Source organism: Balaenoptera acutorostrata, chromosome 5 (assembly GCF_949987535.1).
Source record: "Balaenoptera acutorostrata chromosome 5, mBalAcu1.1, whole genome shotgun sequence".
NCBI classification, from domain to species: domain Eukaryota; kingdom Metazoa; phylum Chordata; class Mammalia; order Artiodactyla; family Balaenopteridae; genus Balaenoptera; species Balaenoptera acutorostrata.
The window spans coordinates 91057268-91084106 of NC_080068.1; the positions used below are offsets into that span (position 1 = coordinate 91057268).

The following is a 26839-nucleotide window of genomic DNA, read 5'->3' on the forward strand; positions in this document are numbered from 1 at the left end:
TGAAATCAATTTGGTGAAACCAAATACAGGCATACCTTGAAGATATGGCGGGTTTGGTTCCAGACCACTGCAATAGAGTGAATATCGCAATAAAGTGAGTCACACAAAAAAATAAAAAATAAAAAAAATAAAACTCCTAGACAGTAACAGGCAGAGAACAGAGGATTTTTAGGGCAGTAAAAATACTCTGTATGATACTATAATCATGGATACTTGTTATTATACATTTATCCAAATCCATAAAATATGCAATAGCAAGAGTGGATCCTAATGTAAACTCTGAACTTCGGGTGATAATGATGTGTTAATGTAGGTTAGTGTACAATTGTAACAAATGTACCAGTCTAGTTAGGGATGTTGACAATGGGAGAGGCTACGGATGTGTGGAGGCGGGGTGTGTATGAGAACTCTGTACTTTCTGCTCAATTTTGCTATGAACTTAAAACTGCTCTAACCAGCAAGGACCTACTGTATAGCACAGGGAACTATACTCAATATTTTATAATAACCTATAAGGGAAAAGAATCTGAAAAAAAAAATAGATATATGTATGTATAACTGAATCACTTTGCTGTACACCTGAAACTAACACAACATTGTAAATCAACTATACTTCAATAAAAAAAACTGCTCTAAAAAAAAAAAAAAAAACAAAAAAACAAAAAAACAAAAAAAAAAAAAAAAAAAAAAAAAGGCCACAATCAGAGAAGCACTAATCTCCTGATCAAGTTGCTGGTCTGACCCTAACTGCCACAGAACCTGGTGGTGACAAACCTATCAAAAAACATTCAATGGAGGCGACACATAAGACACTCTACGGCCAGCTTCCTGGCATAGCTCTTATGTTCTTACGACAATCATTTAAGAACTGTTGGGACTTCCCTGGTGGCGCAGTGGTTAAGAGTCTGCCTGCCCATGCAGGGGACACGGGTTCGATCTCTGGTCTGGGAAGATCCCACATGCCGTGAAGCAACTAAGGCCATGCGCCACAACTACTGAGCCCACGTGCCAGCCACAACAACTGAAGCCCACGCGCCTGGAGCCTATGCTCCGCAACAAGAGAAGCCACCACAATGAGAAGCCCATGCACTGCAACGAAGAGTAGCCCCCGCTCACCGCAACTAGAGAAAGCCCACGCGCAGCAATGAAGACCCAACACAGCCAAAAAGAAATAAATAAGTAAATTTATATTGAAAAAAAGAATCATTGTTGTAGATTTAAAGTTTGATAATACCCATCGTTGACGTACAAGTAGAGAAACAGGAATTCTCACGCACTGTTGGGAGTTTAAATTTGTGCAATCTTTTTGGAAGGCATTTGGCAGTGTCTATTATAATTCAAGATGTGCATTTCTTTGAATTCCTAGCCATTTCTATACTGGAAATTTATTATATAGGTACACAACTGTGACTATGCAAAAATTTGTATATGAAGATATAAAATAAAACATTTGTGGCTGCCCTGGTGGTGCAGTGGTTGAGAATCCGCCTGCCAATGCAGGGGACATGGGTTCGAGCCCTGGTCTGGGAAGATCCCACATGCCGCGGAGCAACTAGGCCCGTGCGCCACAACTACTGAGCCTGCACTCTAGAGCCCGCGAGCCACAACTACTGAGCCCGCATGCCAAACTACTGAAGCCCGCGCTCCTAGAGCCCGTGCTCCTCAACAAGAGAAGCCACCGCAAGAAGCCCCTGCACCACAACGAAGAGTAGCCCCCGCTCACCGCAACTAGAGAAAGCCTGTGCGCAGCAATGAAGACCCAAAGCAGCCAAAAATAAATAAAATAAATTTATTTTTAAAAAAGCATCATTTCTATTAACACAAAAAATTTTAAATCCATGTGTACAATTAGGAATAGATTGCTGGTTACACATAGCACCTCCCAGTCGTGCCCACACACACACACACACACACACACACACACACACACACACACACACACAAGGAGAGAAAGAAAAGGGGGGAAAAAGCTATCCAATTAGTAGCATTAATCTTTTTCTCCCCCTACCCCCCGCCATGCCGTGCGGCATGCGGGATCTTAGTTCCCCGACCAAGGATCGAACCTGTGCCCCCTGCAGTGGAAGCAAGGAGTCCTTACTACTGGATCACCAGGGAATTCCCAGTAACATTAATTTTGAATGAGGAAATGAGATCTACATTTTCATCCTCTTTCCCCAAGTGCATATATAAAACAACACACAAATACATACACCCTCCCCCATGCCCAGTATTAGTGATAATGGTGGGCAGCAGCAAAAATTCCATTTTGCTCTAGAATGTATTATACAATTTGACAGATGTTTTACTCATTACTAATTAAGTGTGGCTTAGGTAAACAGCAAAATAAAATTTCAGTCTCTAGACATCAGTTAAAGCCACTCATACACCAAGTCTAGAATACAAGTGGCTTAAAATAAAAACAGAGAAAAACATGTAGGTTAAAAATTTACCCCCATGGGGACGTATATACATGTATAACTGATTAACTTTGTTATAAAGCAGAAACTAATACACCATTGTAAAGCTATTATACTCCAATAAAGATGTTAAAAAAAAAAAATTTTACCCCCAAAATGGTCTCAGTAAGCAAATTTCACTAGGGGAAACATTTTAGAAAAAAAGTATGCCAGACGCAAATAAAGAACACACCTTTATGGAAAACATACTTCCAAAAACGGAAAACATAATGCAACTTAAAGAATTTTAAAGAGGTTCCAATCTTAACCGTCTGTTTAATTTTTGCTAAGAACTTCTTCAGACACCTCACTTGATCTTACGCACTGCCTTTTAAGACAATGTCTAAGAGGTGAAAAGTGTCACCTGATGAGAGCACACACACAGTTTGTCACCAATGCAAGTCATGGGAGAGGTAGCCACATACTGTGGTAAGGTCACAGACTCAGGAGCTAGATTGTTTAAGCTCATATTCCACCTTTAAAGCAAACTAGTGGAAGTTACTTAAACTCTCTGTGTCTCTTTTTTCTCAACTGAAAACACAGATGAAACATGTCCATATAGGATTCTTGCAAGAATTTAAAAAGTTCCTAAGTGTACAGCACCAAAAAGAGTTCTAGGCACTGAGTAAGCACTAGACAAAACACCACTACGGCTTCAAGAGTGGATTACTGAATATCTGCCCTAACAAATATGGACAAAACACCACTACTGCTTCAAGAGTGGATTACTGAATATTTACCCTAACAAATATGGTAAAACTGAAATAGGCCCTTCAAAACAAATACATATCTATATTGCTTTAAAATATATATAATTAATCATACATCTCACAAAGAGATTAATATCCAGAATACATAAAGAACTATAACTCAACAATCAAACACCTGATTTACAAATAGGCAAAGGACTTGAAGAGATAAGAAGATATGTATCTCCAAGAAGATATACAAATAGCCAATAAGCACATAAAAGAAGCTCAACATTACTAATCATTAGGGAAATGCAAATCAAAACCGTAATGAGGGCTTCCCTGGTGGCGCAGTGGTTGAGAATCTGCCTGCCAATGCAGGAGACACGGGTTCGTGCCCTGGTCTGGGAAGATCCCACATGCCGCAGAGCAACTGGGCCCGTGAGCCACAACTACTGAGCCTGCGCGTCTGGAGCCTGTGCTCCGCAACAAGAGAGGCCGCAATAGTGAGAGGCCTGCGCACCGCGATGAAGAGTGGCCCCCGCTTGCCACAACTAGAGAAAGCCCTCGCACAGAAACGAAGACCCAACACAGCCATAAATAAATAAAAAATAAAAATTATAAAAAAAAAAAAAAAAAACCGTAATGATACCACTTCACACCCATCAGGATGCCTATTATCAAAAAAAAAAACAAAAAATAACAAGTGTTGGTGAGGATGTGGGAAAATTTGAACCCTTGTATGTTGCTGGTGGAAATATAAAATGGTGCAGCCACTGTGGAAAACAGTATGGCAATATCTCCAAAATTAAATGTACAATTACTACATGATCTAGCAATTCCACTTCTGGGTATATACCCAAAAGAATTAAAAGCAGAACTTCAAATAGATACTTGTACACCAATGTTCAGAGCAGCATTATTCACAATAGGCAAAAGGTGGAAATAACCCAAATGCCCACCGATGGATGGATAGATGTGGTATACACATACAATTAAATATTATTCCACCTTAAAAAAAATTCTGACATATGCTACGTACAACATGGATGAACCTTGAATATATTGTGCTAAATAAAATAAGACAGACACAAAAGGACAAATATCCTATGATTCCACTTATATGAGGGACCTAGAGTATTCAAATTCAGTAGAATGGTGGTTTCCAGGGACTGATGCCAGGGGTGAGGGTAAGGGAGCATGGAGAGTTATTGTCTAATGGGTACAGTTTGGGAAGATGAAAAAGTTTTGGAGATGGATGGTGATGGTGGTTGTGCAATAATATGAATGTACTTAATGCAACTGAACTGTACACTTAAAAATGTTTAAAATGGTAAATTTTATGTTTTATATATATTCTACCCCTCAAGTAGTACATTTAGTTTTGCTTAAACTATGGCTTAGTGAGGGATAACAGCTCAGCTTTGAGGGGTATCCTATGTTACCGCCAGGTTAGGTGGCGGCAGCTGCCCAGTAACTTAGAAAAAACAAACAAGTGGGTGCCACAACAAACAAAAGAAAAACATGAGAAGTGTATGTATATATATAGAAATGGTTCCTACTACCATCAAGGCAAAGATACAAAAGGAAAGAGAGAAATCTGTCCTAGAATCTACACTTCCCAAGGTAGGGCAGCCCAGAAAGCATGCAAACAATCCATCAAAGACTGTTTGGGGCTGAACATCTCCCATGGAAAATGCCAAGTGATCATGGAAAGCAGCTTGTACATGAGATGAAATCACACAGTTTTTGCCATTGCACCCCCCCATTACTTCTCACCCCCACCTCAAATTATAAGCAGTGAAGATCTTTTTTCTCCACAAAACTTCTGCCAAAGATGTTAAGGTTGTCAGTTCTCTGAGGTCATTTGAAAATTCTTTGCAGGAAGAAAGAAATCTGATACTAATCAGAAGTTATTAATTTTCTCTCATCTTTTGAAATGCTCTTTCCAATCCTAGTGAGACTTTAAAAAAAAAAGAAGAAAAAAAAAAGCCAATAAAAGTAAATGGGACTTCCCCCCCCCCTTATCCCCTTATCTAAAATGAAATTTAAAAAGCCATAGATTATAACTATCCATAATAGGATGTCTTCACCTGTTCTCCTTGGGTCCTATTCTTGAAAAGGTATGCAACATTTAGTGTGTAGTTCATTTATCTAGGAAGGGGTCCAGTTACCTACATGCTAACCACTGTTCAGGACAGGTGTTTGGCACTGAGAGATCAGATCCCCAAGAAGTGACCATCAATGGTTTCTGGTAGGGAAGCTTGACTATAGCAGAGAGGGCCAAAGAGATTTTTAGTGGGGAAGGATATGAGGAAGATGAATAAGTTACATTTCAGGAGGCCTCTCAAAGTAAGTTCTTGCCCCCATGGAATTAACAACCTATGGAAAAATAGGTGATTTTCAGTTAAAAAAGAAAGCTACTAAGCCAATAGACTTTGCAATTTTAAAGCTGGGCTCTATATTGATTCCTAACACCCTAGAAATAAAAATTTCCAAGTAACTGTTGAGGAATCAAAGGATTAAACTTGGTAGAGAGAGACCAGAATTATACTACTTAGCTCCCATCACAAGGAAAATATGAGTAGAAAAAAATATTTCCCTGTAAAAGTTAGGTCCAGTGGACCTCTCTCTAAATTAATTGATTCAGCCTGTGGAATGGAATAGCCTCAGAAGCAACATCATGCAATTAGGTGGTACGTGAAGGCCCAAGACTTTTCCTTAATGAAAGTACACCTGAGAATATAGTGATACTGATAAACCATTGACAACAGTTTAAAATACATGCTTGTTGACTTGAGATTATTACTGCACATGTTCAAAAGTAGTCAGAATGCTATACCCCCACAAATGTGTATACATGGGTACCAACAGACATCTACAACAATGTCCACAGCATCATCAGACATAATAACCCCAATCAGAAACTCAAATGACCACTGTCAAAGGATCAAATAAATTATAGAATAATCATACAATAGAGTGCTATTCAGTAATGAAAGTGAACAAATTATCATTACATATGCAATAATGTTGATTACTAGAAAAAGAAGTCAGGCTCAAAAAGGTACAAAAATTGTATGATTCTATTTATATGAAATTAAAAAAAAAAAAAGCAAAACTAAATCTACTGTGCTCACAAGAATACAGGTTACCTTTGAGAGAAAGGTACAGACACTAGGAGGAGCTATAAGAAGGGTCCCTGAAGAGCTAGTAATATTCTGTAACTTCATCTGTGTGATGGTCACCCATGTATATTCACTTTGTGAAAATTTACTTTATTGTACATTTATGATTTGTGTGCTTTGCTTTTCTGTAGGTATATTACTTTAATTGATAAATACATTTCTAGATATATAAATATCTAAGTTTCTTGAATGAATGGATGGTTTTGAAAAAAAGTTCTTTCCTAGACTTTATTCCTATTGTCTTCGGATTTTATTTTAACATCAAAATTTAGAAGCCGGTGATTTCTAGTCCTTGGCTATACCATTCCAGAAGGTATGTATTTCATATCAAGAAAGGTTAGTATAAGGGTATAAGTCCTGACAAAATTGGTCTTCTTCTCTCCATCCAAACTGCAGATCAGAATTTACAATCTCCTCTCCTAATTAGTAGGCAAAAAATCAGGATCAACTATGGTCCTCTGTTGGGACAAATCTATTCCAGAGTATGCATTTTTTTAAAAAAATCACTAATTATTCAGTGTCACAGAAAAAGGCTGAATGTGTACTAGGATTAGAATCTTCCTACTGTTAATTTTTTTTTTTTTTTTAAAGGATTTTCTTATTTATTTATTTATTTATTTATTTATTTATTTTTGGCTGTGTTGGGTCTTCGGTTCGTGCGAGGGCTTTCTCCAGTTGCGGCAAGCGGGGGCCACTCTTCATCGCGGTGCGGGGACCGCTCTTCATCGCGGTGCGCGGGCCTTTCTCTATCGCGGCCCCTCCCGTCGCGGGGCACAGGCTCCAGACGCGCAGGCTCAGCAATTGTGGCTCACGGGCGCAGCTGCTCCGTGGCATGTGGGATCTTCCCAGACCAGGGCTCGAACCCGTGTCCCCTGCATTAGCAGGCAGATTCTCAACCACTGCGCCACCAGGGAAGCCCCCCCTACTGTTAATTTTTAAACTGGCTTCCTATGCCTCCCTCAACTAAAACCAAGATGTAGGAGAAGGACAGAGAAAGTGGCATAATTAATTGTTTTCTTACAGTCTCACTCCTTTGTTCTTTCATTAACATTTAACACATATTAAAGTGCCTACTGTATGTTAGGCACTGTAGTAGACACTTGGAACATACAACAGCAAATAAGAAACATGGTCCCTATGCATACAGAATACACTACAACAGCAGCATCAGGCTATGCACTGTGCATGCATATCTCACTTCACACACACACGTCAACCTTATTAAGGTAGGTGCTATTATCCTCATTACACAGATCAGCTTAGAAATTACCTTGCCCAAACTGACACAATGTTAAATTTGGTTTAAAACGTAACTAGAGAGATAGCCTCATCCACCACAGGGCAGACAGCAGAAGCGAGAAGAACTACAATCCTGCAGCCTGTGGGACAAAAACCACATTCACAGAAAGATAGACAAGATGAAAAGGCAGAGGGCTATGTACCAGATGAAGGAACAAGATAAAACCCCAGAAAAACAACTAAATGAAGTGGAGATAGGCAACCTTCCAGAAAGAGAATTCAGAATAATGATAGTGAAGATGATCCAGGACCTCGGAAAAAGAATGGAGGCAAAGATCCAGAAGATGCAAGAAATGTTTAACAAAGACCTAGAAGAATTAAAGAACAAACAAACAGAGATGAACAACACAATAACTGAAATGAAAAATACACTACAAGGAATCAATAGCAGAATAACTGAGGCAAAAGAACAGATAAGTGACCTGGAAGGCAGAATGGTGGAATTCACTGCTGCAGAACAGAATAAAGAAAAAAGAATGAAAAGAAATGAAGACAGCCTAAGAGACCTCTGGGACAACATTAAACACAACAACATTCACATTACAGGGGTCCCAGAAGGAGAAGAGAGAGAGAAAGGACCCGAGAAAATATTTGAAGAGATGATAGTTGAAAACTTCCCTAACATGGGAAAGGAAATAGCCACCCAAGTCCAGGAAGTGCAGAGAGTCCCATACAGGATAAACCCAAGGAGAAACACGCCGAGACACATAGTAATCAAAGTGGCAAAAATTAAAGACAAAGAAAAATTATTGAAAGCAGCAAGGGAAAAATGACAAATAAAATACAAGGGAACTCCCGTAAGGTTAACAGCTGATTTCTCAGCAGAAAATCTACAAGCCAGAAGGGAGTGGCATGATATACTTAAAGTGATGAAAGGGAAGAACCTACAACCAAGATTACTCTACGCACCAAAGATTTCATTCAGATTTGATGGAGAAATCAAAAGCTTTAAAGACAAGCAAAAGCTAAGTGAATTCAGCATCATCAAACCAGCTCTACAACAAATGCTAAAGGAACTTCTCTAAGTGGGAAACACAAGAGAAGAAAAGGACCTATAAAAACAAACCCAGAACAATTAAGAAAATGGTAATAGGAACATACACATCGATAATTACCTTAAACGTGAATGGATTAAATGCTCCAACCAAAAGACACAGGCTTGCTGAATGGATACAAAAACAAGACACATATATATGCTGTCTACAAGAGACACACTTCAGACCTAGGGACACATTCAGACTGAAAGTGAGGGGATGGAAAAATATATTCCATGCAAAAAGAAAACAAAAGAAAGCTGGAGTAGGAATACTCATATCAGATAAAATAGACTTTAAAATAAAGAGTGTTACAAGACACAAGGAAGGACACTACACAATGATCAAGGGATCAATCCAAGAAGAAGATATAACAATTATAAATATATATGCACCCAACATAGGAGCACCTCAACACATAAGGCAACTGCTAACAGCTCTAAAACAGGGAATCGACAGTAACACAATAGTGGGGGACTTTAACACCTCGCTTACACCAATGGACAGATCATCCAAACAGAAAATTAATAAGGAAACACAAGCTTTAAATGCAACAATAGACCAGATAGATTTAATTGATATTTATAGGACATTCCATCCAAAAACCGCAGATTACACTTTCTTCTCAAGTGTGCATGGAACATTCTCCAGGATAGATCACGTCTTGGGTCACAAATCAAGCCTCAGTAAATTTAAGAAAACTGAAATCATATCAAGCATCTTTTCTGACCACAACGCTATGAGATTAGAAATCAATTACAGTGAAAAAAATGTAAAAAGCACAAACACAAGGGGGCTAAACAATACGTTACTAAATAACCAAGAGATCACTGAAGAAATCAAACAGGAAATAAAAAAATACCTAGAGACAAATGACAATGAAAACACGACGATCCAAAACCTATGGGATGCAGCAAAAGCAGTTCTAAGAGGGAAGCTTATAGCTATACAAGCCTACCTCAAGAAACAAGAAAAATCTCAAATAAACAATCTAACGTTACACTTAAAGGAACTAGAAAAAGAAGAACAAACAAAACCCAAAGTTACCAGAAGAAAAGAAATCATAAAGATCAGAGCAGAAATAAATGAAATAGAAACAAAGAAAACAACAGCAAAGATCAATAAAACTAAAAACTGGTTCTTTGAGAAGATAAACAAAATTGATAAACCATTAGCCAGACTCATCAAGAAAAAGAGGGAGAGGACTCAAATCAATAAAATCAGAAATGAAAAAGGAGAAGTTACAACGGACACTGCAGAAATACAAAGCATCATAAGAGACTACTAGAAACAACTATATGCCAATAAAATGGACAACCTGGAAGAAATGGACGAATTCTTAGAAAGGTATAACCTTCTAAGACTGAACCAGGAAGAAACAGAAAATATGAACAGACCAATCACAAGTAATGAAATTGAAACTGTGATTAAAAATCTTCCAACAAACAAAAGTCCAGGACCAGATGGCTTCACAGGTGAATTCTATCAAACATTTAGAGAAGAGCTAACACCCATTCTTCTCAAACTCTTCCAAACAATTGCAGAGGAAGGAAAACTCCCAAACTCATTCTATGAGGCCACCATCACCCTGATACCAAAACCAGACAAAGATACTACAAAAAAAAGAAAATCACAGACCAATATCACTGATGAATATAGATGCAAAACTCCTCAACAAAATACTAGCAAACAGAATCCAACAACACATTAAAAGGATCATACACCATGATCAAGTGGGATTTATCCCAGGGATGCAAAGATTCTTCAATATACGCAAATCAATCAATGTGATACACCATATTAACAAATTGAAGAAGAAAAACCATATGATCATCTCAACAGATGCAGAGAAAGCTTTTGACAAAATTCAACACCCATTTATGATAAAAACTGTCCAGAAAGTGGGCATAGAGGGAATCTACCTCAACATAATAAAGGTCATATATGACAAACCCACAGCAAACATCATTCTCAATGGTGAAAAACTGAAAGCATTTCCTCTAAGATCAGGAACAAGACAAGGACGTCCACTCTCACCACTATTATTCAACATAGTTTTGGAAGTCCTAGCCATGGCAATCAGAGAAGAAAAAGAAATAAAAGGAATACAATTGGAAAAGAAGAAGTAAAACTGTCACTGTTTGCAGATGACATGATACTACACATACAGAATCCTAAAAATGCCACCAGAAAACTACTAGAACTAATCAATGAATTCGGTAAAGTTGCAGGATACAAAATTAATGCACAGAAATCTCTTGCATTCCTATACACTACTGATGAAAAATCTAAAAGAGAAATTAAGGAAACACTCCCATTTACCACTGCAACAAAAAGAATAAAATACCTAGGAATAAACCTACCTAGGGAGGCAAAAGACCTGTAGGCAGAAAACTAAAAGATACTGTTGAAAGAAATTAAAGATGATACCAACAGTTGGAGAGATATACCATGTTCTTGGATTGGAAGAATCAATATTGTGAAAATGACTATACTACCAAAAGCAATCTACAGATTCAATGCAATCCCTATCAAATTACCAATGGCATTTTTTACAGGACTAGAACAAAAAATCTTAAAATTTGTATGGAGACACAAAAGACCCCGAATAGCCAAAGCATCCTTGAGGGAAAAAAACGGAGCTGGAGGAATCAGACTCCCTGACATCAGACTATACTACAAAGCTACAGTAATCAAGACAGTATGGTACTGGCACAAAAACAGAAATATAGATCAATGGAACAGGATAGAAAGCCCAGAGATAAACCCACGCACCTATGGTCAACTAATCTATGACAAAGGAGGCAAGGATATACAATGGAGACAAGACAGTCTCTTCAATAAGTGGTGCTGGGAAAACTGGACAGCTACATGTAAAAGAATGAAATTAGAACACTCCCTAACACCGTACACGAAAATAAACTCAAAATGGATTAGAGACCTAAATGTAAGACCAGACACTATAAAACTCTTAGAGGAAAACATAGGAAGAACACTCTTTGACATAAGTAACAGCAAGATCTTCTTTGATCCACCTCCTAGAGTAATGGAAATACAAACAAAAATAAACAAATGGGACCTAATGAAACTTAAAAGCTTTTGCACAGCAAAGGAAACTACAAACAAGATGAAAAGACAACCCTCAGAATGGGAGAAAATATTTGCAAACGAATCAACAGACAAAGGGTTAATCTCCAAAATATATAAACAGCTCATGCAGCTCAATATTAAAAAAACAAACAACCCAATCAAAAAATGGGCAGAAAACCTAAACAGACATTTCTCCAAAGAGGACATACAGATGGCCAAGAAGCACATGAAAAGCTGCTCAACATCACTAATTATTAGAGAAATACAAATCAAAACTACAATGAGGTATCACCTCACACCAGTTAGAATGGGCATCATCAGAAAATCTACAAACAACAAATACTGGAGAGAGTGTGGAGAAAAGGGAACCCTCTTGCATTGTTGGTGGAAATGTAAATTGATATAGCCACTATGGAGAACAGTATGGAAGTTCCTTAAAAAACTAAAAATAGAATTACCATATGACCCAGCAATCCCACTACTGGGCATATACCCAGAGAAAACCATAATTCAAAAAGACACATGCAAAAAAAAACAAACAAACAAAAAACAAAAGACACATGCACCCCAATGTGCACTGCAGCGCTATTTACAATAGCCAGGTCATGGAAGCAACCTAAATGCCCATCGACAGACGAATGGATAAAGAAGATGTGGTACATATATACAATGGAATATTACTCAGCCATAAAAAGGAACGAAATTGGGTCATTTGTAGAGACCTGGATGAATCTAGAGACTGTCATACAGAGTGAAGTAAGTCGGGAAAAGAAAAACAAATATCGTATATTAACGCATATATGTGGAAGCTAGAAAAATGGTACAGATGAACCAGTTTGCAGGGCAGAAATAGAAACACAGATGTAAAGAACAAACGTATGGACACCAAGGGGGGAAAGCAGTGGGGGGTGGGGGGGGGGGTGGTGTGATGAACTGGGGGATTGGGACTGACATGTATACACTGATGTGTATAAAATGGATGACTAATAAGAACCTACTGTATAAAAAAATAAAATTCAAACAAAAATGTAACTAGAGTATAATGTCCATGATTTTCCATATACTCTGCAGTAAGATAGAATTTAATTACAGTTCAATTCTGGATACTAACATATGAAGAGGTATGAATATAAAAATTATGAAAAGATTGTAAAATGTACTAACTGACCCTAAAAGTTTCTATGCTATAGTATAGACCTGTTTTGCTTCAGTGAGGGGTCAACAAAAAACCAGAAAGGAAACCTTCTTTCATTACGCTCCCAATACTTCCGCTACTGACTACATTTTATAAGTGTAAAGGATAATTTTTTCTTTGATTACTAGAAAGTGAAAAAATCTTTTCTAAAGCTATAAATGCATAAAATTCAGGAAATCTAAAGACATCCGCTGTGGGAGCCATACCTTAGCTATTGCATAAACAGACACACATGTTCACACATATCTGTATGTCAAATTTTTGATGATTACTCTTTCATATTCCCTGCACAGACAGTATGTTATACTGTTCATGTGATAGTGTCTACACTATTAATCATAATTTCGCAAAGTACATTTTTTTCTGAGTTGAAAAGGACCAAGAATACATAGACATCTTCAATTTTCTAAAAATTATAAAGATGGTACCAGCCCAACCTCTATCAAACCATTTTTTGGCCAATTTCTTAAACAGCCAAACCTCTAGGATACAGTTTGGTATTCTAAAGTATTTGAATTCTGCAGTGCATCTGCCTTTTATTTCCCTTTTAAATAACACAGACCAGAACATTTATGGATGTGTAGCCAAAATAAGGTCTAATTCATAAAGGAAAGGCTACGATTCAGGTTTACAAGGAGTTAAACCTTTTCAAAGAAGCCTGTCCCTAAGGGAAAAAAATAAAAGATGGCAATTATCATTTTAAAACATGCAAAATAGGACAGTGAAGGGAGACTATTCAATAAACAACAATAATAAAATGGTCAAAATTCGTATATTCAGAATAGGGAAGAAAAGATTTCCAGAACATTTTTTATAACACCACTGCATGAATAAGGAAATGCCTTTCTGCTTGAGTGTTTATACCCAAAACAATACATTTCTTTTGAACCGTAACTTAACTTTCTGTTATCACGTCATGTTATAACGATCAAACCTACATTTGTGGTAAAGCCAAAAACCACTCTGAAGAAGTGGTCTTAACCACAATTCAAAGCTTAAAGAATGGCTTTTCTGCCAAACCTTATCTGAGCCATTAACCTGTCGTGCTTTCATACACTGCTAGGACCAAAAAGACAGGCCCAGCAGCTAGCATCTGCTCACGCAAGCCTCACAAGGAGGCCATGGGGCTCTGCAAGGGGAATACACAGCACAGGCACGGAGGTTGATGGTACAAAATCTGACAGCATACTGCTTTGCCTTGGGTGGTACAAGAGGCAGCCTAATACTTCAACAACCATCTGAGGAGCCTTGGCTCGGCACAGGCAAAAGAAAGATTCTGAATTGAGAATCACCATAAAGTGAATGAAAGTATAGACAATGAGTAAATTATAGGAGTAAAACACTAGAACAGGAGGCAAAAGCCTTGGGATTTGATAGCAGCAATGAGGAAAACAAGTCTATACTCTTAGCAGGTGTAGACTTAACTGTCACAGTTTGGGACATTCATGCTATATATTTACTTGGTTATTTTGCTGTGCTATAAATTCAAATTATGCAAACTGCAAAGCTGTTGTGTTACAAATTTACTAGTTAACTGGCTAGTCAACTGCCCTAACATGCGTTGTCTAACTAGAAAATAGGAAGGCACAGTTTTTCTTTAAAGATGAGCTGCTCCATTGCAGCAGCTAATTCTTAACATTCCTTTCTTACCAACTTCTACACATGCATGTTCCCTAAAGACATGGTGGTCTCTCTTCTCTACAGTACTAGTATTATTGACCTCTTCCCCTCATTCTTGCCTTCCATCACAAGCAATTCATTGACAAATGCTATCAGCTGCATTCCCAAATTATCTTCTATATCTCCACTCCCTGATTCCATAAGGTTAGATGAAGCTCTTATTACAACTTTTATATCCATAGGATCCTAAATGGGCCTCATGTAGTAAAACAGACAAGCACATAAAAACAAACAGAATATATCTGCTTTTATATGCTCTCATTTAACTCTCATTAACAATTCTGATAGGCATTATTTCAAACTTAGAAGGGAAAACTGAAGCTCAAAAAGTCGCAAGGTAGGACTTTCCCGTTTCTGATTACACACTGATCATACTAAGGTTGAAGATTACATATAAATATATAAGGAAGCCATAGTCTAGTCTTTAAACCACTTTTCTTTGCCTTCGCAAAATAATTGTTTTTTCCCCAATTCACTTATAAATTAATTTCTATTTGCTTTTTTCCATTAAACAAACCACGTATCATATGAAAATTTATTTAAATGTTTCAGAAAAATCACTTCTTAACCTGTAAACTATTTCTCAGCAAACCAAAACTGCTGATTCTCAAGGATGAAATGCTGTAGTAATCCAACTAGAGAATACAGAATGATGCCACATTTAAATAAACCAGGAAAATCTGACTGTGTTAACAGCTCTAGGAATTAGTCAAATCTAGAGCCTTTAAAGAATTATAAGTATCCCAGTAATGAAGACAATGCCAACCTGTTTCCATAATAAACTGAAGATGCACAGGGGATTTTTTAGGCCGTAACTTTTATGCTGGACAAATTTTTTTTTTAATGGCAGAAGTGTACATTAGAGAAATATGCCCAACGCTATAAGCATGTACTGTTCATAATTAAAGTTGACTCAACTGCATAAAATATTAAGTTTTCAAATGCAATTCTGTACACAGTGTGTGCTCACTAAATGAATGAACCATAACAATAGCAAGTCATCTGTTAAAAAAAGGATAACAAAACAAAGAACTGTCATGAAATCGTAGCTCTTAAACTATAATATTATTTAGACCAACTATTTTGAATTAACAAATGATTATGAACAAACTGATCTGAAATGTCTAAAAAGTTATTTTCTACAGTGGAGGAGAAAATTATAAATGGTCCACCAAACGAGTTCATACTAACTTCACAAATTTTATAATGAGGAGAAAAAGGAATTAACTATTTTACCAAGTCCAAAGAGCTAAAATAATGATTAATTTCCTCACCCTAATGAAACTGTCTACTTTTCCCATAGAGAATGCCCTGCAAAGATACCATGCTACAGGTAATTACTGTTACTCGCTCTACAACAGCAATGTAGTTTAATGTGGCATGCTGACACTTCAAAAAAGTGATAATCGATGTTGTTGACAGATTCTATTAGGAAGTGGTATCAAGACCTAAATGGGGCTACAAACAATACAGCTGAAAAGAGGTCCTTAGAAGTTTATGTTTTTTCATGTAATTTTGTTGAGTCAAACTAATTGCTAGGAAAACTTGCATACACCAGGTGTAAGTCTTGAGCAATTTCACGCAGGCAATTTTTTACTACAATAACAATAAGCAAGTACTAATATAAGATCCATTATGTGTAAGACAATAATAATGATGCCATTAACAAATTAACGTCCTGGGCTTTTAAAATGGTAGTAGCTCTTAGGTATGAAGGATAGTTTAAGACTGAAGTTAAATCCTTAATTCTAAGAATAAATTTGGACTCTGGAATGAAAATCAAAGTCAAAGGGGGGTCATTCTAATTGCTGACTGTTTTCCTGGATATCCATCAATGCCTTGGCTTGTTTCCAGTATTCCTCTCAAGAAATTAATCCTACTTGTCTGGCCATTATACTCAACGACTGTTTATTCTGAAAGAGGAATATTATTTTGTCCTGAGTCGGCCCTCTTCACTTTTGGACAACTTCCTAGGACCTACATTCTATGCTGTTTTCATAGCATCCTCATTTCTCACTTGGCTTGCCAGGTTCTCGGACTCAAAAGCACATTCACTGGACTTGAGGACACAGGGAGGGGGAAGGGTAAGCTAAGATGAAGTGAGAGAGTAGCATGGACATATATACACTACCAAATGTAAAATAAACAGCTAGTAGGAAGCAGCCGCATAGCACAGGGAGATCAGCTCGGTGCTCTGTGTCCACCTAGAGGGGTGGGATAAGGAGTGTGGGAGGGAGACGCAAAAGGGAGGAGATATGGGGATATATGTATATGTACAGCTGATTCATTTTGTTATACAGCAGAAACTAACACATCATTGTAAAGCAATTGTACTCCAATAAAGATGTTAAAAAAAAAAGCACATTCACATATTACTCTAAACAGTAAGAATGTAGAGCTAGTGTTCTTATTCATTTAGGTTGCATGTAAATGAGGGAGAGAGAGGGCTGAGAGGTAGGAAAGAAGAAAGAAGAGAGAACACTGCAGTGTAAGAGAGCAGTAAAAAAGATGGAAGAGGAAAAAAAGATTGCTTGAGGAAGTGTCAGAGGCCACCAAGTTGAAGAGACAAAGAGAGCAATGGAGTGTCTAGTGGCCATAAAAGGGCAACGGTCCACCTCCTAACAAACCAAATCTGGTCAATACCTAATATGGAAATGTTTTCGTTCAAATACAAAGCTTTTCTTCTGTGGGATATGAGCACAGATCACAAACGTCTTTCCCTATAAAAAAATCTCACACTTGGATGTCTACCACTGTGAGAAAAATATGTTGAATTATTGTGTAAACTATTTCCAAGTTTTACTCCCCCAAAGTTCAGGACTTTCTAACAAAGAAAACACTCCAGCCCTTTCATAGTTATTCTAGAGTTTCTTCAGTCTCCACATCTGTAAAATAGGAAAGTTAATTGTAACAACTTGGAGAGCTGTGTGAAGATCGAGTTAATACCTGTAAAACACTTGAAAAGGGGCATTTTGTAAGTGCAATACCCACTAAATGTTAGCTATTATGCACTCAGATTTTCTCAGCCTTTAGACTTACAAACCCCAACTCACAAAAGAGCTAACTGACGACAAAACTGTACAATTAAGGTAAGACTAGGGACTTCCCTGGTGGCACAGTGGTTAAGAGTCCACCTGCCAATGCAGGGGACATGGGTTCGATCCCTGGTCCAGAAAGATCCCACATGCCACGGAGCAACTAAGACCGTGCACCACAACTATGGAGCCTGTGCTCTAGAGCCCACGAGCCACAACTACTGAAGCCCACGCGCCTAGAGCCCATGCTCTGCAACAAAAGAAGCCCCCGTCACCACAGCTAGAGAAAGCCCGCGCAGCAAAGAAGACCCAACACAGCCAAAAATATATAAATAAAATTTTTTAAAATAAAATAATAAATAAAAATTTTTAAAAAGTAAGACTACCTCCTTACATATCCACTCATTCTATTTGTAAATTAAGAGGTTAGTTAATAAAAGAATGGCATGTTGGGGCTTCCCTGGTGGCGCAGTGGTTGAGAGTGTGCCTGCCAATGAGGGGGGCACGGGTTCGAGCCCTGGTCTGGGAGGATCCCACGTGCCGCGGAGCAACTGGGCCCGTGAGCCACAATTACTGAGCCTGCGCGTCTGGAGCCTGTGCTCCACAACAAGAGAGGCCGCGATAGTGAGAGGTCCGCGCACCACGATGAAGAGTGGCCCCCGCTCGCCACAACTAGAGAAAGCCCTCGCACAGAAACGAAGACCCAACACAGCCATAAATAAATAAATTAATTAATTTTAAAAAATGGTCCACATCAAAAAAATCTTTAAAAAAAAAAAAGAATGGCATGTTCTGCCATGACAGGACAGATGCATGTCTTAAAAATCTAGGGACTTCCCTGGTGGCACAGTGGTTAAGAATCCACCTGCCAATGCAGGGGACACGGGTTCGATCCCTGGTCCGGGAAGATCCCACATGCTGTGGAGCAACTAAGCCCGTGCACCACAACTACTGAGCCTGCGCTCTAGAGCCCGTGAGCCACAACTGCTGGGCCCGCGTACCACAACTACTGAGCCCGCGCACCTAGAGCCTATGCTCTGCAACAAGAGAAGCCACCGCAATGAGAAACCCACGCACTACAACGAAGAGTAGCCCCCACTCGCCGCAACTGGAGAAATATTTACTGAGTACCTGCTATGACTAGTCACTGTCCTGGGGCTGGGGATACAGGAGTCAACAAAATAAAAATCTGTATAATGTAGAGGGGTGGGGGTTGGGGAGGAGTAGGATTGGAAACTGGCTCCCTGCAGAGGAAGCTACAGCTTTTATTTCAAAAGTGAATGCTTTCAGTGGATTCTACCTGTTCCAAGTCACACCTGTTTTATATATTTATGTTACCTGCCTCTGCCCTATCCCTGCGCCTAGGCTAGAATTTCTCACAGAGTACTTTTTCCACAGGAATTTCAACAATAAAGGAATTCTAATAAAATTAAATTTCATGCACACAATTAATCTAGCTGCTATCACCAGCACTTGTATGTACATTATTAATCACCTTCACCCACCCATTGCTGTGATAAAACACAAAAGCACTCAATCAAAGTAAATGCTTTGAAAGTGTTTTCTGTCCTATCTCCCCACCCCAGGAAACCCCAGGATTCCTTATAACAAATAATTAAGGGGCAGGGGGAAGGAGGCAGTTGCCCTTCCTGACCACTGTCTGCTAAACTAGCACATTTTCAGTCATTATCTTTCAAGATTGTATGTTGATCTGATAATTGTTAAAGCAACACCCAAAAACTTGTGGAGGTCTGTTAAAGATGTATGATTTTAATTGCCGTTCCCTCTTCATCAGCTATCAGAGCCTCACAGAGCTCACTCATTCTGAGGTGTAGGAAGCTGGCTACAGAAGATATGGTCTCCATAATGAAAGCTGTACTTCTCATTGAAGTGACAAGTTTGGCATTTCAAAGGAAGAATGCATGCACATTTTCCTGCTCAACTACCTACACTCCTCATAAGTCCCTAACAATTCAACAGTACAAGATCAACTGACTTCACTGTATTTTTCAAAAGAAAGAGATTCCTGATTTTCATGACAATTACTGACACAGCATATACCACTTTTCAATTAGGTTCATACTGGAGATGGGTTCTAAAGCACTCTTTTAATAGATATCCCAGATCCCATAAAAATGCAAAACAGTATTATTTTTCAAAGTAATGAAATACAAATTAGTTTGAGAAAGTGCCTAATTCTAACAATACTACCATATACGTAAAAGATTTTTTAAACTTTGTTATCTTCAGAATCTAAAACATCTTTTAAAATACTCTCAAATAATCTAATCTTCATTCTTAGAGGGTGTTTTTGACTTGTTTTCAGTAACCAAAAGTATACTGGAGCCATATCTAACAGCTGACCCAGTAATTTATAACATGCTCTTTCTTCTAATTGTAGACATGCGGTTGGGGTGCTGCCTCCGGTCAGTACTCTCAGTTCTTGGTCAACTAAACTAGAAAGTAGTTTAGTTTCTTCCTAAACTACACTTCAGGAACTTCCTTGGTGGTCCAGTGGCTAAGACTCCGTGCTCCCTGTGCAGGGGGCCCAGGTTCAATCCCTGGTCAGGGAACTAGATCCCATGTGCCGCAACTAAAGATCCCGCATGCTGCAACTAACAAAAGATCCCACTAGCAACAACTAAGATCCCGCCTGCCACAACTAAGACCCGGCACAGCCAAATAAATCAATAAATATTTTTTAAAATAAAAAAATAAACTACGCTTTAGGAGGAAAAATCTTTGAAAGAAAAAGATGACAAGCTGCTCTTGTGTGTTATGATAACCAAAGTAAAAGGAACACAGTTGTGCACAAACAAATGCCACAAGATGACAACACGAAACCTTGCACTCAACAGGATAAGCAGCGTGAGGCAGAAAGTGATGACGCTGGAAGTAAATATAACTGAAATAATGATGAAAAGCTAAGCAGTGCTACTGATAAGAGGAGAAAAGGTTGGACAGTCTGGGAGAAGACCAGGTTGGGGTGTGGGGGGGGGCACTTGGGGAAACAGTAATAGAAAAAAGGGATTCAACTCTACCATTCTCTGAATCCACAGGCTCTTGTTCCCCGCCCGCATCACTAGCAACAGTATGTCTTTACGCACTGACGCAAAGACAAGCCACCATCATGAAGGCAGTTAACCCACGGGGCGGGAGGGAGGTGGGATTTCTTTACCTACCTTCTGTAATTCCAAAAGATAATTTCTAGGTTTAATACATCATACCCAATTCAGAGCAGGAACTATATATGTTTTTTTGACTCAATTTCCAAGAACTTGCAGAGAAACATGAATTGTACTTATTATCTTTTGGCCTCTTATTTTGGCAAAGATTTTACCCATTGTTCAACTCCCAAGTGTAGAAAACTAATGTACAAATTCCATTGTTGTGAAACAATTTACCAGAAATCTTCATTCTCGTATTGTTTTCTAGGAAGGAGGAAACTGTATTTCAAACACAATCTTAAACATGAATATGCTGATACTGTCCTACTCTGAAGCTTTATTTTTTAAAAAATATTCACCAGAGGGGCTTCCCTGGTGGCGCAGTGGTTGAGAATCTGCCTGCTAATGCAGGGGACACGGGTTCGAGCCCTGGTCTGGGAAGATCCCACATGCCACGGAGCAGCTGGGCCCGTGAGCCACAATTGCTGAGCCTGCGCGTCTGGAGCCTGTGCCCCGCGACGGGAGGGGCCGCGATAGAGAAAGGCCCGCGCACCGCGATGAAGAGCGGTCCCCGCACCGCGATGAAGAGTGGCCCCCGCTTGCCGCAACTGGAGAAAGCCCTCGCACGAACCGAAGACCCAACACAGCCAGAAATAAATAAATAAATAAATAAAATCAAGTAAAAACTTTAAAAAAAAAAAAAAATATTCACCAGAAACTCTGTGATCATCCTCAATATATCTGTAAAGCAAATCTCTGCTGTTATAAGGACACTGGAATAGGCAGAGGCACTAATCCAAGAAAAATAAAATTTTAAATATTATCAAAATCCTCACAAAAACAGAAGTTCTAACATTCGGCTACCTTAAATATTTGTGACATATCTAATTTAAGGTTAATTTTTTTTTTGCAACATTAAACTTTTATATTTACCTTCTGAAGTAAAGAAGCACCTGGTATATGAAAAAGTCCTAAGATATAAGGAATGGGAAAATGAAGTGGGTGGATTTTAGTATGTATCATCAGTTTTTTTGTACTTTTTTAATTGCATGGGTCATTTTCATCAATGCAAAGAAAGTAAATTCCTTCACAACTAGGAAATATTATAAATTTCTTACCTATGAGCCTTTAAATATTTACAAGGGCAAGCAAGAAAACACATACACACACACGCCCCAAATAACACAACAAAAAACAAAAACAAGGTTTCATAGCTAACTGTTTCCTACTGTCAGAGAGAAAACTACTGAGCTAACAATCCTGTTTTAGGTATCTGAAGTCTTCTCTGGCTCAGGTCAGTTTGGCAATATAGATTCATAAGGCTGAGTGCCATACAGTTTCCCAGTTGATCATTACCAGAACTTAGGTCTGCAATGCAGTACACATACATACCCTCAAAACAAGAGTTTTACAGAACTATATCATATGATCCATTCATGACATTTCCTATTCTGTTCTTTTCTGCTTCATATAATTTGCAGGGTGGGGGGGAGTAGGGGAGGGCAGAAACTTATTAAACTGACTCCAGAATGGGCTACCACTGGCAGTTTGAAAACCACTGATCTATGAGTTGATTAACACATTAACAGAATGCATGCCAAGGGGCAGTTTACTAGATTACTCTACTTGATAAAATATCCTTAGTTAATGTCACTCAACAGCTGCTGCTATTATGTTCCCCTTTTCTCCCTGCTCCTTAGATATTCCCCTGAAATAAACTTCACTTCAAATGCAAAGCATGGTAGGGAGATCCTTGAAGATGATATAGAGAGTATGTCATACCATTAGAAGCCACAGACTGGAACCTATCCTGGTCACTTTTTCTCAGCAAGGAAAAACAATATAAACCTAATACCACATCTCAGGGACATCTGTGACTATGGGAGGCATACATTTAGTGGAACCAAAACGATCCAAGCAACATACACATAAATGTGCATGTATCTTGCTTATTTCAGCTTTTTTTAAAAAATGAAACAAGTTTTTTTTTTAAATGCTCTTTTCTACATTCACTGCACTGATTTTATTTTCTATTACAATACATGTCTTAATGCTGATCGTAACCCCCCACTAAATCGAGTTCTTAACCAACTAAATCGTGTTCTTGACCCAGTAATGAATGGGTTGAAACCTGCAATTTGAAAAACACAGCTTTAGAGGACACACAAATCGACCTAGCTGGATAAGAGGACCAGAGATAAATTACCAGTCTCTAGTGGCCATCTTCTTTCACTGATGAGAAAAAGCTCAAAGAATTGAAAACATTAGAGTGATTGTTTATTTAACTCTAGGAAGATCATAGAAGAAAGTATAAGATTCAGGAAAAGAAATAACGTAATAGCATCTCTCCCCACAAAAAAGAGGTTCCTGATCTGGCATTTAATAATCATCATCAGGCTTCCCTGGTGGCGCAGTGGTTGGGAATCCACCTGCCAATGCAAGGGACATGGGTTTGAGCCCTGGTCCGGGAAGATCCCACATGCTGCAGAGCAACTAAGCCTGTGCGCCACAACTACTGAGCCTGTGCTCTAGAGCCCGCGAGCCACAACTACTGAAGCCCACGCGCCTAGAGCCCGTGCTCTGCAACGAGAAGCCACCGCAATGAGAAGCCCGCACACCACAACGAAGTGTCGCTCGCCGCGACTAGAGAAAGCCCGCGGGCAGCAACAAAGACCTAACGCAGCCAAAAATAAATAAAATAAAATAAATTTAAAATAAAAAATAAAAAATAAATCATCATCATCACTGTTAATCTAACACTGGCTTCTTGCATGCTCAATCCTACACTAAATGTGTATGGAATTTATTTACATATATGTGTGTGTATATATATACATACATATACACACACATATATAATGTAATATATAATTATATAATTACGGTATTATATTTTTAATACACAAGTTTATTTTTTTTCCAGATCATTCTTTCAACCTGTCAAAACAAAAAAAGTAGTGCCAGATTTGAAACACAGATCAGCTGGCCACAGAATCTAAGCTCTTAACCACTAAGTTATAAACTCTTCCAAAGAGAAAGGAGTTCCCAAATCTGGCTGTGCATCAAGAATCCTCTGTGGCATTAAAACAAAACAAACAGATGCCCAAGTACTACCCTAAAAAGAGATTTTTTTTTTAAGTTGAAGTGGCAAATATTATGGAGAAATATATTTTGTAAACAATGTATCAAATACCAATGCATCTCCAAGCAAAGAAAAGATCTTTTTGGAGAGCAGACACTGTTATATTGGACATAAAATACCTGGTTGACCTTGGTTAATAGGCAGCTGACTTCACCTCGAAACTTGATTCACTGTCATTATAGACCAGAATTTAATAAAAAGCAGTTTTGTCTTAGGTTTAATAACTAAATTCCATTAATAATTTAACTGCTGACACATCAAAAGGATCTTAACATAAGGTAGACTAAATGATAAAAATTACAGGCCGCACCAACGTATTTCTATTACATTTATATATCCATGACATCTATCTTCCCAACATATTTTCCTTCATTACCTAGAAGATAAAGAATTATGAACCCGATGTAACATTATGAACTCAACATTCTAGTGGTTGATTCACTTCCACTACCCCAAGAAAACATTCAGTAGCAAGCAAACAGTACAAAATTAGGAGGTTTCCAAGGTTTCCAATCATTAAGAAATGGTTTTGACTACATCACTCAAATAAAATGTTATGAACATAAAAACCTTAAAGATTTTTGATGGTTAAGTGGGTAATATGAAGCCTAGAATTACCACTACTAGCAACCACAAGTAACAGTGGGACTACATAACCACAAACACATGAAAGATTAACTGTATACATATGGTGGTGAAGAGACAACAATCACAGTATTAGTAAAGAATCACTCATTTTCCTCTCAGTAAAAATTCTTTGTAAAAGACAAAAACAAGCACAAACTATAAATGGTCCAAGTAAAAATTATTTCGTTTGGTCAAATTAATACTCCAACTGAAGAACTGTATCCAATTATTTCCTGTTCAGGCTACCATGAAATGACAGCACTACAGAGAAACTAGTCTATGATGTAAACCAGAAAGATAATTACAGACTAACATATGAATAATCCCTAAACTATTTCGTGAAAGAAACTATAGCCCATTACTATTAAAATCTAGCAAAAATATCTACCCTAGTGCCTCCTATAACCATATCTCAAAAAGGGGGGGAAAAAAATCACTCAACAAGCTTGTGATACATGTTTTTTTTACAACACAAAATACTTTTGCCATAAATCCATAACCACATCTGCAATCTAAATATTAAAATATCTTAAAATATGCAATAATTAAATATAGAACCATGAGTGTTCACTCTACGCATGACCTTGGGGCCACCGGAAGATTTCTAAAGCATACCTTTTAATCCACGCCATGGTACTTCAAGAACATGTTAAGGTAAGCCACAGGCTGGAACACTTCGATGCACCTCAAAACACCTCAGCCAGTGTATCTGTATCATTCTCCTTTCCTTTTGAGATCATAATGGTTCCGAAGAACTATAATGCTTCCATTTGAATGATAGTTTCATAATTTCAATGACTTAAAAACAAAAACAAAAAATAAGGACTTAAGTGTTGGTATGTTAAGCCACTAGTGAGTGCACTGTGTTAACTGCTGCCACAGCTAAGAAAAACAAAGCAGCTACTGCTACTACCACTAACACTGTCATTTTTAATATGACCCTCATGTGAATGAGGAGTACATGCTTAGTGGTCAGAGTGACAGCCCTTGCTTTATAGAGATCTATCCAAAGCCCACAAATCTCTTTACCCCAACTGATTCTTCAGTTTTCTTCTCAAGGAATGAAAACAACCTAAAAGACAGGTCTGAATACTTGGTAGGTGCCAGGTTCACCTCTGACCAACTATTCTATTCTTTGTTGAATGAGAGCTGGAAACCACCCACACACCTGCATAAAAGGGAACTCATTAATAGACACAACAGGGATTCCTTCAAACAATGCCCCTTCTGGTGTTAATATTACTGAATCATTTTAATTCCATGGAAGTCATTAAACTGTAAAAAGTTACAGTTTCTAAAGCTTACTTCTATGAAGAGCATGCAGATAAATGAACAGATCCATGGCTAACTATCAGGTTTTAGTGCTTCTCTCTGATTGCCTTGACAGGTTACCTGATTCCTCCTTCCTCCTCACTCCACTCCACCTTTCTTACATGAAAACATTAAAAACACTTCATTATTTAAATGATACAGTAAGAAGTCTATGTATCATATTTTAAGTCTAAGAATTCACTCTACTTCTGCTTCAAGTTTGGCACTCTATAGTCACAAGAATGAACGAATACTCAACCTACACAAAGGAAGTAAAACTGATAAATTATCAGTAATACAGATACATTTATATCATAAAGCAGTTAACATTACTTTAGGATGACTTGATAGGAAACTTTTAATAAAAGCAAGCAATAAAAGGGGCTTCCAAGGAAAGAAAGTAGCTGGGAGAGGTTTGTTGTACTTTGGGTTTGTGGGACAGCTCGTGCAAAGGTTAATAGACAAGGAATGGAAGACGACAAAGTTTCCCAGCTAGAGCTAAAAAGTACGTGCTAAGAGAAAGAGAAATGATTCCCTGTTTGAAAGGGTAGATTCAACTGATGAAAACTTTTTAGGTCCACTATCAGAAAAATTACATATTCCTGAGATTTAGATTTATTGCAGGTTGTAGGGAATACAGATTACAAAATGTAGGTCACTCTTCAGAAAGCTGGTAATGGTGGCATAATTGAATACAAGAAAGAATTCTACCAGGGTAGGTGGGAAAATACTAAGGAAGAACAGAAACAAGGGCCCTGGTCCAATGAAATCACTGTAGCCACAACCATCTTTAAAACTGATCATTTTACTGCTTTAGTGCAACCCCCTACCCTTCCCCCTCCAGCTTAAAACCTTTCAAAGGCTCTATGTATGCTACAACCTCCTGGAAGGAAACCCACATTGTTTCCTTCACTCTGTTCCTCCAA

At 38.2% G+C, this 26839-nt stretch overlaps 1 protein-coding gene across 4 annotated transcripts in view; it reads right to left on the reverse strand.

The window, feature by feature from the left end:
- The window catches only part of LOC103008006 (recombining binding protein suppressor of hairless), a 129064-nt gene that overhangs the window by 60718 nt on the left and 41507 nt on the right, over positions 1 to 26839 (reverse strand). Inside the window, exon 2 of one of the 4 annotated variants that reach the window (XM_057546816.1) lies at positions 25218 to 25400. The exons of the other annotated variants lie outside the window; for them this stretch is intronic. Within the exon in view, the coding sequence (XP_057402799.1) occupies positions 25218 to 25234 (17 nt within the window). The 5' untranslated portion in view covers positions 25235 to 25400. The remainder of the gene's footprint in view (positions 1 to 25217; positions 25401 to 26839) is intronic. 4 annotated transcript variants of the gene reach the window in all.